The sequence below is a fragment of the Hyperoodon ampullatus genome, assembly GCF_949752795.1.
Source record: "Hyperoodon ampullatus genome assembly, chromosome: 3".
Lineage (NCBI taxonomy): Eukaryota > Metazoa > Chordata > Mammalia > Artiodactyla > Ziphiidae > Hyperoodon > Hyperoodon ampullatus.
Genome location: NC_136916.1, coordinates 92047937 through 92064224, shown reverse-complemented (window position 1 = coordinate 92064224; position 16288 = coordinate 92047937). Strand labels below are relative to the sequence as shown.

Genomic DNA, 16288 nt, shown 5'->3' with positions numbered 1-16288 from the left:
ATATTGTTGACTGATTGGATTAATTAATAAATAAAATCTGACTCTGCTAAACATTTCTGAATACAAGCATTAGGTTTAAATTTTTATCTACTGGAGGTGAATATATTGAATAATTCAAAGCATTAGAACACTGTTCCAAGAGCTATATTCCCATAATTTACTTATGCTTAAAATGATTAGACTGATGCCAAACTCTAATAAAACCCATTCTGTAACACAAAAGTTTATTAGAATAAAAATACATGTACCGTATCCAACATTAAAATTATTTCACATTGCATGTAGGTTTTACCTCCATTAGTTTTTTTTTAATGCTTTTAAAGTCTGTGCTTTAAATAATTTGCACATCTGTAAACAAATCTTAGATTACCAAAGATGCAATGTATCCATTAGATGCTGAACATCAAAATTTAGGAATTGGAACTGATAGTTATATCTTATTGCACTAAATATTCCTCTAAAATTCTGGACAGAGAAGAAAAAAGAGATTAAAATAAATCACTTGAAATGAGGTAAGTTGTATGAAAAGGTTTTTAATAGCAAATATCACCAATGTTGAGATAAGAATATTAAAAATATTCATGGAAAATTCACTTAAATGTTTGCATAGTCTAGGTTATTTTTTAAAACTAAAAATTACCCAAATTTCTTATTAGAAAAAGAGACAATTACTGGTTCTGTAAGATCTGTGTACATTCTGAGTCTTTTATTTAGAAAAAAGAAGTGATACAAACATTCACAAGTTTAGCAAAAAGGAAAAAAAAGTGACTATTAGGACCAACATTTCAAGCTGCCTTTTGGAAAGAAAATTAAAAACAGAGGTAGATGGTTAAATATATTAGTAGCCAAGTTACTCAAATGACTAATTTTTGTTTTGGTAGACATTCACCAAATTTTCATGCTTGAAGACAAACAGTAAAAAATTTAGGAGAAGAGAGTAAGATCTAGCACAGGTTATTTTCCTTTTATCAAAGAAAAGTAATAAAAATAAACCAGGCTTAAGACCCCTGTTATGGATATGATTGTATAAAGCACTACAGTTCATGCACTTTTTAAAGCAGGAGAATGAACCTTATCCCTAAGCTTCCTAGGTTTATTTGAGGCCAAGCCCCAAGCCCCAGCAGGCCTGGTCAATCAAAGTAGGACTGTAGGGTGCCTCGGCGCCGGACATCGCAGGTCCAGCAGTGGAAGCCTCCTCCCAGGGAATTGGCATTACGAATGTTAACCTTAATGGTACTGATACCTGCATGGAAAGAGAGAGACGTGGCCAGTTAGATGGACTCACCTGAAGATTCTTCTATAGAAATGAGCCTAAAAATGGGTAGGAATACTGTGGTTCTAACCCTTAAGTCCACCCCAGGATAGTCTTTCAGTTTTATTCGTCAATTATATTTCATCTAATCTATTCCACTGCTAATATAAAACCTTCACCAGAAAGTCAGCAGAGACTCTGAAGTCTATTTTGTTCTATTGACTATTCACAAGTCAACAGGTTTCATGAGCGGATATATCTGACAAACGTTCAGAAACAATCCAAATAGTAAAATTTCAAGGCCTTTTAGAATTATGCTTTAACTACTTTGTCAGACTGGTTCTAATTTTACCATGTCAATTTAGTAAGAAAAGTATCATTTAGCCAACCTGAAAAGTTGACTTTACCTACCCACATATAAGCATTTAAGCATATAAGTTTATCTGACACAATTGGCTTGACCAGGCCACCTTAAGGAAACAATGGAACAGAGCTCATCTGGGTTGTATGGTCATACAGGTATCAGAGCTACTCAGGCAATTAGTTTAATCCGGCACCATTTGTATTAATATGGTTATGATGTACATGGCCCAGTCAACCAAAGGTATTTTAGAAGAATCTGTTGTGTTTGGCATAATGGGGTTTTAAAAAGAAAATCTATTCTTCTCTCTTGAGGAATCCATTATTTTGAGAGGAAAGCTAAGCTACAGAGTTGCTAAAGGGTCCACTGGTATAGTTAGAAAGGCAGCATGAGTCATCTGGAAAGCCTTTCATGAGAAAGTAAGACTGAGGAGGGCTTTGAAGAGTAAAAACAGGGTTTGGACATGGGTTCAGGAGTGGGCTTGGGATAAGAAGTGGGCTTTTAACCATGAGCATGTGTTTCCTGATAGAAAGACATATCTATCTTAGTCAGATGGCTAGAGCCATATAACCCTGAATTGGAGAGAACTTAATTTGCTTTAACAAGTTCCCTATGTTCAAAAAGACTTTATTAAAAACAAAATTATAAATCAAATATTTGGCACTTAATAATATTTTAAGTTGAGAAACAATAAAATCTTAATGGACAAGGAAACTGAACCCAAGCAATTGGCTTATTTAACAAAAGCCACGAAAAAAAAGTGGGATAGCATTAGGGGTGAAATCATTAGATTGGGCTCAATCTAAAACTAATGGGCTAATCTTTTTAAACTGATACTTCATTAAAGAGGGATGTTTCAAAGGGGCAAACAATATCTTCTGAATAGTACACCTGAAATATAAGACATAAATCAAAACATGACTTGATTTCAACAAGTGTACCGCCTGGCTTTATTTGACACTTAGGATATGTCAAGTAGAATGATAGTGATAAACACACACTTCTGCACCCTAATAACAGCCATATGAAACTTCTTTCAACGCTTTTCTCAGTATAGAATAACTGGTCTAAATTTTGAATACCACGATAAGCAAATTCCCACCCAAGTTATAACCAGTTCTGCTAAAAGTTCAAAGCTGAAATGATTTACTGACATCCTCTATTGTATTTCATTACTTTGTTCACAGTGCTTATCACACATATAAGTCACTTCTATATCTGTATCCTTATAGTCCTTTAAAATATGTAATGACAAATTACTTTTAAAGGACCCCAAGAATTTCTTATTTGGCGAAGGGCCAAATCATCTATATGCTTATCTGCAAAGGGGTAGGTCTCCACACTTGGGCACCAGGAAGTTAGATAAGTCACAGAAGATTGATAAACTTATTGCTAAGAGGGTGTCTAAGGAGCCTGGGATGCATCTCCAACCTTTTGAGGTTGTGATTGTTGAAAACAAATATATTGTCCATCTATGAAATAACAACTTGGTACTTCTAAAAGGAACAGAAATTTAATTAGATAAATCATACATCAGACCTAGCATGTCATTTCTTCTCATTTAATATTTTTGAATATGAACATGTTTCATTTATGCTGGGTACATACCCAGCTTTTCAAACATCTTTTGAATCGGGACTTCATTGGCATCCACCATAACACGCTTTTCATCTAGCATTAAGACATTCATGGAAAGCCATTTGGACGACATCCAGAGTGGGTGATCTAAAAATAGCAATAACCGTTAAATCATGTCTGCTGTTATTCTTGGTTAAAGCAAGGATTCAGAAGTGAAGAATATTCAAGTGACAGCTCAATTCTTTCAATAGTTCAGTTTCCCTGTGAAAATTTATTTTAATCTTAAGACTATCTGTAAATGTTATGAATCAATCCATACTCATTACACATTTGAATTTCACCTTGTCTTTAAAAAGCCATTTCTTGCTTTCCGTGATATTGTTTTATACTGATTTTTCCTGTCTTTTCATTTTCATTTTCTATGGAAGGAGAGGTTGTGAACACAAGTCCAGCCTTGTTCTAGTACCCCTAGTGCCAAGCACCAGTTTATGCTTACCAGGGAAATATTCTAAAAATTGCTAATATGCAGGCTGCTGTCTATAGGTGAAAGATTCTTGGCCACTGAAGTAATTATTTTAGGCTATGAGTATACAAAAGTAAACATACCATCTGGGATGACTGGTATTGGAGGAGTAACTATGGTCCATCCTGCTTTCTTGAAAAGATCAATCTGCAAGACCAAAATAAAAACAACCCCCCAAACCCAAAGAGGCTTAAATCTATAGATACTATTCTTATAATTCTTGGTCTCTGATAGCCCTTATGATTAATAATTCTTTTTGAGAAGCTATCTTCTCAACTGCCAAAATTAAAAAATTAAAATTTCAAAACATTTGGATGATTTTGTCTGCATCTTAGTTAAAATGTACATAAAATCCTCAGATTGCCAGATTAAAGTTAAAAAGTAACAGAAATGTTAAAGCTTTTAAAAATATTCTTGTGCTTTTCACAGGTTTCAGAGATTTTAAAAGACCAAAGATATTTTCCTTGAGAAATTCTCATTAAAGAAAATGAAAATATTTCCTATTAGTTAGTTGTAAGGAAACAAAATATGACTATGTCAAACCCACAGTCCATCCACTTCATAGTCTGTCACTTTGCGTCTGTGACTATGGTATAAAGACAGATGTTAGGAATATACTCCCAAAGAACCATAACTGTCCCTAGTGACCTATTATAACCCAACCATCCCTAGTTCACATACCCACTTAGTATATAAATTATATTAAATAAATATTTAATAATATATATAACTGATTTATATAAATTATATGTAAATAAAATGAAGTAAATAAGTAATTTTGGTCATTGGTCTAAATATATAGAATAGAAATGAACAGTGATATGGTAAAATAGTGAATTTTGCAATGGCGCACTGCAGCCCAGCAAATAACACAAAATCACTCACCGCCCAACTGGAAGTAGGGGGCAGCGGGCAGAAGTAGGAGGCTGCAGGGGGGGATAGACCTGCTGCAGTGCAGTGGCTCTGCTCCTCCCCTGCAGGGTGGGCCTGGCTGAAGGGAGCCCCACTGGAGAGGGAAGAAGACACCCACTGCCTAGTGGTGTTACCCCAGACATGCAGAGATCATCTTGTTTGCAATTCATCTGCTGAGGAACCTTGGCTGCAAGTTATGAGATAATACCACTCTGTTCAATAAAAACACACACATACGCACAAACTTGAGGCTCTGACAGCAGCAAGCAGCCGAAGTCAGAGTCCGATGACACTACACTAATTATCACGGCTATAGTCTATACTTCTGAGTGTTGGACATCCTGTAGTAAATATAAGCAATCCAATGATAATCATGTGAGCATTGCTGAATCTGTCATTTAGAACCATTAGGAATCACGGAAGTGCTTAAAATAATAGTGGCAATTCCTTCAGTTGCCAAACTCTCTTGATTTTCCAGAGTCCTAAGAACTCCCCTACCTGGTGACATGGTCGGTCAGGATTGGAAAGCACAAGACCGGGCCCGATGATATTGAAGGTGGCATCAATGTGCATCGGATTGGGGTCTTTAAAGGAGATGATATGCACTCTGTAGTCTGGAGCGAGATGCTTACGCATCCATTCAATGCCCATGTAGTTTGTCACCTGAAAATAAAAAAGGAGACATAAACCTATAAAGATTTGGTTCTATGTTTAGATAACTAAAAATAGGATGAAAATACTTTAATTTCAGAAATTTAAAATATAATAATAAAGTGAGAAATTTCTGAGGTAGCCTTTATCAACCTGGCTTCTCTGTGCAAAGATGTCTCTTCCAGCTCGAATGAAGTCAGCAGCATCAAAGCATGGCTCGAACTCAGTCGTCACAAATTTTCCCTGAGCAGCCAATTTGTGTCTGTCTTCTACAGAATGGATGGGGTAATCCTAATTGGAACAAGAATGAACACACACAATGCCTTGGTTCATGAGGAGATGACTCATAGGGCCTTCATTACTAAGAAAATTAATTCAACATCATCATTTCCTGAAATACTACTGACCTGTTCTAGACTGAAACATGCATGGGAAGATGTAGGCCCATGCTAAGCAAACCAAAATAAACCAAACCACCAACAAAAAAATTAAAAACTAGGCATGACAAGTTCCTGATACTTGGAAGCAAGTGGTACAGAGGGAGTAATGAAACTGAAAATATTCCATGACCGATCCAATGATTTATGTATCTATCTACAGTATTGAAAATCTGCAAGATGAAGTCATTCTGTTCTTTTGAAAAAGGAAGTTGGCCCTGAGCCTAAAATGCGATGCCATGCATCCCTTACCAAATTTGACTGGGTGTGCGGTTGGGTAATAGATTCATTACTTACTTCTGTCTTTAAACCCATAAAGGGTTTAAAGAAATTTTCATTTTTTTACTCTTTCTATAAGTGATCAAATAGTAAGTGATCTAATAAGAGACATATACTTCCTTTTACTGTGAATATGGCCTACAGACCAAATTCTTTTTCTAGAAGAGGCTGGAGTTCAGCCTAGTGACTGTTCTGTCTCCACCAATGAATAGCTGTGCGCCTTTAGACAAGTTTTCCTCCCTGTAATGGAATGAAACTACTCACTCATGGGGTTGTTGTGAAAAATAAACAGGACTGAGGATGTAAATAAAGTACTTAGTTCAAGATCTGGCACATGGTAAACACCAATAAGTGTTAGCTATTATTATTACTGTTATTATAACATCATTTACTCTTATTTTCATCATAAAACAATCAGTTTTCGAAAAGTAGGTGATCTCAGCTTCTGAAATACATAATAAATACAAGGTATCAGAGAATCTCTCAGTCTCTGTGGATGATTTAGAAAAGTTACTAATAAGCTCTCCCATAATTGGGGACTTACCTGGTCATAAAGCTCATCAGCCATTGTGGGCTTAGGAGCTGTTGTCCACTTGGCCCCGCGGCGGAAGTAGTCTTTGATAATTGCTCTGTATGCGCGGTACTCAAAGAAGCGAGCACGCCAGGCCATGGGAGCCTCGATAATCTCATTTCCCACAACTATCAGGATGTCTCGAGGCATCGCACCATATAAACCTGTCAGGCCAGAAAGTTCAAGAGCAACTTCAGTGATGCTAATTTCCAAGACAGAAGAGTCTATATAATGTGATTTCATTCTTTGGTAAAACAAATAAAAATTACAGAAAACCTACATGTGTATATGTACATAATTATACGCAAATGAAAAAATATTAAATGATACATGCCAGACTGTTGACATGAATTCTGTGTGGGTATGGTGAAGCCAGGCCAAATGGAAAAAAAAAAAAAGAAAAGAAAGAAAGGAAGAAGAAAAGAGAAAAAGAAGCATCTCTTGTTCAAAGACATCTTGAACCACCAAGTTTTCACCTTTTATAACTCCTAACAGAGTTTTTCAGGGAATATCGGTACCACAAGATGAAAATTGGGCCAAGGATCACTTATACAACTGTAAATTAGAACACACCGAACTCCACAACTAAGGAGCCCACCTGCCACAACTAAGACCCAGCACAACCAAATAAATAAATAAATAAATAAATATTAAAAAAAAAAAAGAACACACTGAACTCAGGCACAAAAACAATCCTGCAGCAGTGTCAGTTAAAAATAAGATGGGAATGTTTCTGTTCCCCTTTTAATTTCTGTTCTTGAGGAAAATTAAATGGAATCCACTGGTCTTATGTAAGGAAATGCTCATGAAGTTTAGAAAAACTGCTTCTTTCAAGGAAATTCTAGATTTACAATGGAGTTTAAAATGTGTACATCTAAGTCTTACCAAAAAGAACCAAACTGTTCCTAAATAATCTTTAAAGTTTTGAAGGATTATTAAAACAAAGGGATCTCTGAGAAATAATCAGAGCTTTCTCCTTACAGATTAAAAGAAATTAAAAAATTAAGACTCTAGCAGTTTAAGTATCCAGTATCACTTACCCGTAGACTCAAAATCAGGAGTTTTATACTTCAAGGACCAGTCAATGGTGTCAGGCCTCCTCACTGTCACTCCTTCCATTTTTAAAATATTGCACATTTCTTCAATTTCGGCAACAGCCTTTTTCAAATGATCTTTGGGAAAATGATGGCCCCCATACTTTTGGTAAAAAGTCCAGTACTTTTCATATGTGTTGGCCTAGAACCAGAAGAAAGTAAGTGAAATACTTACAGGAAAAAATTACAGCTCAAGATAGGTTCATAGGTTGTGAACAATTACTTGTATAACTTAATGGAATTGAGACTGAGACCACATCTGGTGCAGTGTTCATCCCCAGTACCAAGCACACTGACGCTGGGAAGACACTCAATATTTGCTGAATGAAGATCTCTAAATTCTCTGGATGTTTTGAGACCTTTTGTTCCTTCTGCCTGAGATCTCATGCCTTACCACACACAGCATGTCTGCCCTCACATGGGCTTGGAATGCTCTTGGGCCACTTTTTACATGCTTCACAGACAAAATAGGACATGGACGCTCCCATTAGACAGTCTCAATGAAATCAAATAAGAGAACAAACAAAATAGCTTAAGAGAATAAAAGCACACCTATACGAAGATAAAACCATGGGCTACCCAGGCATCCCAGAATTCTGTCTAAATAACAGCACTTCAAGATACTTTGTAGGAAAATAGAACACTGCTCCCTTAAAGGTTAGGGACATACTCTCAACTATGCTTTGTTTCTCTTAAAAAGCCATTATTGATTATTTTTCTCATTCAACAGAATCACCACTTGGCAAACCTGTGCAGCGGTGCAAGTCTACCTTTAGTGCTTCCTACACTTCCCTGCCAAAGTGTCTCTCCCCACCAACCTCTCTTCTCCCCAATCCATCTAAGCTTTCATAGTGCTTCAGGTCCTTTCACCATAAAAAGAAGTGATTTGATAAGCAAATCCCCAAATTTTTAAGTAGCTGAAAAAAAAATCTTAACATTTAGGAAGTGTCCAAGGGTTATACGCATTTTAAAAGACAACTGAATGGAAAGCGGTTGAATGCTTTAAAAAGGCTCAATCAATTTGCTAAAAATTACTATTGAATTAGGGTAGGTACAACAACTATAAAATACTGGTTTTCAAAAGTGGAAAAGTCTGGAAGCATTCTTCATTCAGATTGTTTTCCATGTGCAAAGTTCTCAGTCAAATTAAAAAATACATTGGGAAATGTAGGAGACACACATGGATATAATTTATTAAGACACATAAAGCAGAATTCCAATCAGAAGATCCAAATGCTAAGAAAAAGCCTTGGACCTTCATCAAAAGATTGGCAAAGCAACGTACATTTATATGTTTTAAGTTTTTAAAAAATGTTTAAAGCAGGTATTTTTATTTTATTCTTATTTTTAACATCTTTATTGGAGTATAATTGCTTTACAATGGTGTGTTAGTTTCTGCTTTATAACAAAGTGAATCAGTTATACATATACATATGTCCTCATATCTCTTCCCTCTTGCGTCTCCCTCCCACCCTCCCTATCCCACCCCTCTAGGTGGTCACAAAGCACCGAGCTGATCTCCCTGTGCTATGCGGCTGCTTCCCACTAGCTATCTCTTTTACGTTTGGTAGTGTATATATGTCCATGCCAGTTTCTCACTTTATCCCAGCTTACCCTTCCCCCTCCCCGTGTCCTCAAGTCCATTCTCTAGTAGGTCTGTGTTAAAGCAGATGTTTTTAAAATGTTTCCTTATATCGTTGATTAACCAACCACTCGTCCTAATCATGTCCGATAAGGTTTCCATTATTACAAATCAGATAACTTCAGACAGTGGTAAGTGCCATAAAGAAGGGGAAACTGGGTAATGAGATAGACTATCTAGATGTCTAGCTCTTTAATGTCAAAGACCACGTCTTTTCCAGATTATATGTCTCTACTTCCACTTTCACCTCAGCCTGATAAATATCAAACATATGGAAGCAGACCTGCCTCTTGTTAGTTAAATACCTAGGTTCACATCAATTAGGCTGGAGCTGAGCCTGCTGGGGAGGGAATAAGAATCTGAAAAACAGGTCTTCAGCAAACAAGGAGATGCCAGTGAAGCTCTAAAACAGGGGCTGGCAAACTAAAGTCCATGGGCCACATCTGGACTGCTGCCTGTTTTTGCAAATAAAGTTTTATGGAACATAGAAATACTCATTTACATATTGCCTGTGGTGGTTTTGCACTACAGTGGCAGAGTTGAGACTGGAGCAGTTGTGACAGAGACCTATGGTCTGCAAAGCCTGAAACATTTATTATCTGGCCCTGTAAAGAAAAACCTTGCCAAACCCTGTCTAAATGATCAGTTAGTTGCTTTATTTTTGAAGATCTGTAGGTAAACAATAAGCTTAATTTCTGGCCCATGAAAAATGTTATCAGAATTAAAAATTTGATTGCTTGTTAAGATCAATCCACTCTTTTAAAAAACAAAACAAAACAAGAGCACTCTACTGTTTTCTACTCCTAGGAGGTCCTGCAGTAGCAACCAGAGGAGAGGATAATAATGACTCTTTATATTCCTCTCAGACACATCCTGGTACTACTCATCCATTCACCACTTCCTCCTTCTCATGCCAGGCACATCTCTAACAGCCCACGAGGGGACAAGAAGTCTTTGAAAATTTAACTGGGTTAAAGAGTTTCTGCTGCACAGCCATGTTTTCTTGCTGGACACATTCCAAAGTATCCCATGTGACTATCTGTGCAGAGTGAAGCTTGCTTGATAAAAGCAAGCTGGGAGAAAAAAGTTATTTGAACAAGTGTGAATTCTCTTGTATAGTTCATACTCTGGCTAAGGTTGGACAAAGTCTGAGTGATAGGCCAGACTACATTTTCCAAGAGATAGTTGGAAATTATTTACACTTCCTTTATAACCCTGCTAAATAAGTTAGCAGTCATTTACCAAGTGTCTGCAAGATAAAAAAAAAAACACTATATTAAATGCTTAGCATGTGATGTTTTTAATAACCTGTTGCAGACATGTGGCTGCACTCCTAGAAACCTGATAGTCTTTCAGAGCCTAAAATCCTTTAGGGGTGTTTGCCAAATGAATTTTAAATACTGTCTTTGGAAGGCTAGGTAATCTCAATAGAAACATTATTTATCCAGCTGCAAACTGATATTACATTAACATTGATCGACTTTGTATTTTTTTATTAATTTTTATTGGAGTATAGTTGCTTTACAACGTTGTGTTAGTTTCTGCTGTACAGCAAAGTGAATCAGCTATACGTATACACATATCCCCTCTTTTTTGGATTTCCTTCCCATTTAGGTCACCATGGAGCACTGAGTAGAGTTCCCCGTGCTATACAGTAGGTTCTCATTAGTTGTCTATTTTATACATAGTAGTGTGTATATGTCAATCCCAATCTCCCAATTCATCCCACTCAACTTTGTATTTGTATTTTTAAAAGGTCCTTTTATCAAGGGCTTTAGAAAAAAAAAAAAGACAAAAGCAAAACAAAAAGCACATATTTGATGGAAAGTATTCACCACGTTTGCAGAATAAAAAGCCACATAGTGGGCTTCTCTGGTGGCGCAGTGGTTGAGAGTCCGCCTGCCGATGCAGGGGACACGGGTTCGTGCCCCGGTCCGGGAAGATCCCACATGCCGTGGAGCGGCTGGGCCCATGAGCCATGGCCGCAGAGCCTGCGCGTCCGGAGCCTGTGTTCCTCAACGGGAGAGGCCACAACAGTGAGAGGCCCGCGTACCGCAAAAAAAAAAAAAAAAAAAAAAAAAAAAGCCACAAAGCTTTCAAAAATTGTGCTTCCTGATGACCGTGTTCCTCGTTCCCCGTAAAATTTTTCTGGCACTTACATCTTCCAACATATATTATGCTCTAACTGCCTATAAATGGTTTACTACATTATTTTATATTTCATTGGTCCCAAACTGATTAATATATCTGTGTCATTTTTCTCCAACTAGAAGGTAAGACCTTCTAATTGGCCATGCATGTCTTAGATTTAATTTCGTCTCCCTCAATACCTAGTTTCTTATGTGTCATAAAGCAGAAATAACCAGACAAATGAATGAAATCAATACTGCTAAAGCTACTATTATCTACAATTATTATACCCTCAACAGACTTGGCAAATTGCATCCATACAACTATAATGAGTTGTAGTTTTGTCCTTTAAAAATAAGTAACATGTAACCTTTTACCTTCCTATTTAATCTCATTAGGTAGATAGCAACCCTCTTAATATCTTCATTTTAGTGAGGCCCAGAAATTTGTGGAATCAAGATCACAAGGTCAAAGAGCTGATTAACTGAGATTAGCTAATAAGCTTTTATCAAATACCTAATTCAATCCTGATCTCCTGACTTCAGCCTGGCACACCTTCCAAAAGTCCATGAAATTGCAAAATCTAAAATCATAAATCAAGTGACAAAGAACTCAAAATAATGTCTTAGAATTCTGATTCCGTAAGATCACATGATATAAAAGTCAATTATTCTAAAGACAAATAGAAGGATAAACTATTGCCTGAATTTGAAATTTAATTCCACCCAATTAAAATGTTTAGGGGATGGGACTTCCTTTCAAGAAAAGACTTTAGGGCTTCCCTGGTGGCGCAGTGGTTAAGAATCCGCCTGCCAATGCAGGGGACACGGGTTCGAGCCCTGGTCCAGGAAGATCCCACATGCCACGGAGCAGCTAAGCCCGTGAGCCACAACTACTGAAGCCCGCGCACCTAGGGCCCGTGCTCCACAGCAGGAGAGGCCAACGCAATGGGAGGCCTGCGCACCATAATGAAGAGCGGCCCCCCATTCACCGCAACTAGAGGAAGCCCGCGCGCAGCAACGAAGACCCAACGCCGCCAAAAATAAATAAATGAATAAAATAAATTTCTAAAAAAAAAATTAAAAAAAGACTTTAAAAAGATCGTGCCTTTTTAAAACATGTGGATGATACATAAATTAATCTGTTCATCAAATTTCAAATATCAAAACCAAAGGTAATTTCAGAACAACTAGAAGAAGTTATGACTTTTTCTATTACCTTCTCTTCAAGGTCTAACTCAAGAACTATTTTCTTCATTTAGGAAGAAGACTTCCTAACTATCCAGCATTTGGTCATTGCTTTTCCCTTAGCTCTCCTGGTATTTGAATTCAACTGCCTTGCCAGCTAGTTGCCGTAAGATACTTAGTATTAGTCTTCATTTCTACGTAATAAACATCATACCTCTCCAGATGGAAAGCAAGTTCTTTTGTGCTAATAACTCTGGAGCCCTGATACAAGGTAGGCAACATTTCTGATGATGATGACAGTGATGTAACAGAACTTACTTCCTCAACCCACATTACAAATAAAAATGTTAATATTCAGGAAGAATTTAAGTACACTGAAGATATATTTGTAACCCATTATTAATGGAAGCTTAAGCTGCATCTGAAGTGTGGATGGAACCCTTATGCAGTATACAACCGGAATACCAGCCCACAGAGACTCTGGTCATAAAAATATTACAGATAAAGAGCACTAAGAGTTTTAAAAAAGGAAGATATTACTTGTTGCCAGGGAAATCCTGGAGGGCTTTGTGGGAGGTGCCACTGGAACTAGGTGGTAGGAAGAGGGGGAGGTTTAAACTGCAGACAAAAGGGGTGCAGGAAGGTAGGTGGGAGAGTTCTAGGTGGGAGCAAAGGCCTGAGGCTTGTTTGGTAGTAGTCTAATTTGGCTGTTTATATGGTTATCTCATAAAATCTGCTGAAACCTGGGTGAAATTATTAGAGGAGAGAGGCTAGCAAAATAGAGGATTGATAGGAGCAGATAAGTAACAATACTGAATTTGGGTTTTAAGAAATTACTCTGATAGAAGCTAGAGGTGGTTTAGAGAGTGCAGCAAATAGGGGAGACCAGTTGGGAGTTAACTGCAATAGTCCAGGCAGTCGATGAGATCCTGACCTAAGGCAGTAGCAGAGGGATGGAGGTAAGGTTCATTTTGATAAAAGACTTGTTTGATCTTGGAGAATGGATGTGGAGGATGTGACCGAAGGAGAAATAAAAGTTTTAGCTTGAATAAATAGGAATGCCAAAAACTGAAAGGAAGGAATGAAGAACGTCCCAGGTTTGCAGAGTGGCTGGCAGCTGAACTCAAATGTGCCATGTTTGAGGTCCAGTGGCAATACCCAGCAAGGAATTTAACGTGTTCATATGGACAGAATTCAGGAGAGAGATCTGGACCAGAGTGGAGGGGTGGGAGGAAGCTATGAGAACAGCTACAGTGAAATTCTGTTCAGCCCAACATTACAGACCGTAAAGGAAGAAGATGTGAGGAATAGGGAAAGAACTAATATCCCCCCCACCCCACGAAACGGTCTCCCCAAACCTGAAGGAGGGAGTAATCATTGGTGTAGATAGTGTCAAATACTGCAGGGATGCCAAGTAAGAGACCATCAGCCACTGGATCTGGGTAGTCTTGGGTAAGCTAAAGTGAACGCAGTTACAGAGGAGAGTGGGAGCAGAAGCCAGACTGCAGACCATGAGGAATGAACCCGCTCAGACATGTGAAACCCGGCTTTACCTTCACCTCCACAGTGAATGGTGGAACACAGGCATTTTCTGCTCTGCCCACTATCACTTCCTCTAAGGGGTCCCATTCGTTGTAAGAGGAGACAGGGCAGTCCTTGGGCAGAGGATCAGTGGCCTTGTCGTCAGCTGCACAGGAATTCCGGGAGGAAGCCGTAGCTGCCTGGGTGCTCTGGAAAGTTCGCTGCACCCATCCCGTTACAGTTCTTCCAAGCTTCCAAGAACAAAGAAAAGATTATTGTGTGGTCCTGCACAGTACTTGGGGGAGGGGGAAGTAGAAGTGGGATGAAAACCCAGGATAACACAGCCAGGCATTTAAAATCTTTTAGGAGAATGTAAACAGATGTTAGTGGATAGGTGGGTAGTGGGGTTACAGATTTTACTTTTGTGTTTATTTATACATTATCTTTTTATCTATTATGTTAATTGGTATAACTCTTTAAAACTTCTTGGAAGATTTTCTCCCCAAAAGACCATACACCCCCATTGATATCTCGGAATGGTTTTCTGCAATCAAGCCTTAAGCAAGTTTTCTGCAGAAGATGGGTCACCCTTCTTCCCAGAAAACCACAGAAAGTGGCTCCGGATCTCCCTGCCAAGTCCAGCTGGGGAAGGGAGCCTCCTGTCCCTTTCAGTACCAAAGGTTACTAAGTATTAGGATCCTCTCCCCCGGCCCCACGCAAATGAAAATATAGAAGCATTTTAAATGACTTTATCTTTCAGAATAATCAGCTTCAAACCATCAATTTGTCCTCACTGACACACACTTCACATTATTTGGCACTGCAATTATGAGAGAGTGACCAAGTGCCATGGGCTTATTTTACAGATGGTCCACAGTACCCTAGCCAAGATAAGGATTAACTAACCCAGGTACAAACTTAAACAACTAGGAAGGAGAACTAAGAACTTCAGAAAAGGCTTTTGAAAATGTAGAGCCCATAAACTCTAGAGCAGGGAGAGTCCCTCATACACTGGGCAAACCTCAACCCCACAAATCTCTATCCGGTTCTGTTAAAAGCCTTAGGAAGGAGGCAGGAGGGGAGCCAGGGTGGAGACTACAAAGCAGGACGGAGTGACAGCTGTTTTGAAGCTAGTTGCTGGCGGAAGCCAAACTGCCTGGCTATTCCCGTCCCAGGAGCTAGGGAGGGTTTGCTGCAGACGCTTGTCTGCATACCAGGGAAGCGGAGGGCAGGACCGGGCAGAAATCTGGGTACAGACCGAACTCGCTCCAACTCCTCTCGCGACTCAGGTCTCCACGTTACACTTGGAATGAGCCTGCTCGCTCCCCCTCCGTCCCCGAGTCCCACTTCGCCCCTTCTCCCGTCCATCCACGGTACACGCATGCCCAACTCTCTGCCCACCCATAGCGATGAGCCGCCAAAAGGCCGCCCTTTTTCACTAAGCGGTGTTGCTTGTCGCCCTCGCCCCCTCCGGCTGGGGAGGGCGGCGCCCCCCGCGCTGACGGCCAACGCAGCCCGAGGCGCGCAGACCGCAGCTGTGCCCACTGGGTGTGGCCCCAACGCACGCCCCCTTCCCCTGGGACACCGCCAAGCTTCCGGCAGCCGGCAAAGGCTCCTGAAGCCGAGCTTCCAAGGGGGCCCAGAAAGGACAGGGTCGTGCAAGGCTGGTGGGGGAAAGCCAGGAAAGGAGAGGGGGAAGAGAGCACGCGGCTGCCCGATGAGGCGGCGGCGCACGCACCCGAGACCCGATGTAGTGCACCGCTTCGGCGCCGCGGCTCCCGCCGCGCAGACACCGCACCCGCAGCATCGCCTCGCGCCTGCCTGGTCCACAAGCCGACTGTGCCCAGCGCTCAGCCACCTCCTTCCGAGTGCCCCGAGAGCGCGCCCGCAGCAGGGTGTCCCGGTGCTCGGCCTTTTGTAGCCTCGCCCCGCCCCGGCCGCCCCACCCACCCCCGCGCGCCCCATTGGCTGCCGGGAGCAGGTGGCGGGGCCGCGAGCGCACGGCGGCGCGCGGGGCCGCCCGGGAGTTAGGAAGAGCAGTGAGAGCGGCGGACGCGGGGTCAAGTCTCCCGGGCTGGCCCTCTGTTAGCTAGTCAGTCCGCCCACTGGTTTCTGCCGGGCTCCGCCAGCCCCGCCCGGGTCCGCCGAAC

The 16288-nt window shown here is 40.2% G+C and overlaps 1 protein-coding gene across 1 annotated transcript; it reads right to left on the bottom strand.

The window, feature by feature from the left end:
- Nucleotides 1-610: 610 nt before the first annotated feature.
- GATM (glycine amidinotransferase) lies at nt 611-15945 on the bottom strand (the record flags this gene model as incomplete). The annotated part of the gene is made up of 9 exons (XM_079699535.1): nt 611-1243; nt 3222-3338; nt 3798-3861; nt 5125-5289; nt 5431-5568; nt 6538-6728; nt 7605-7800; nt 14171-14389; nt 15877-15945. 9 exons carry the CDS (start codon nt 15943-15945, stop codon nt 1131-1133), a joined length of 1272 nt encoding a protein of 423 aa, XP_079555661.1. The 3' UTR covers nt 611-1130.
- Nucleotides 15946-16288: the final 343 nt, after the last annotated feature.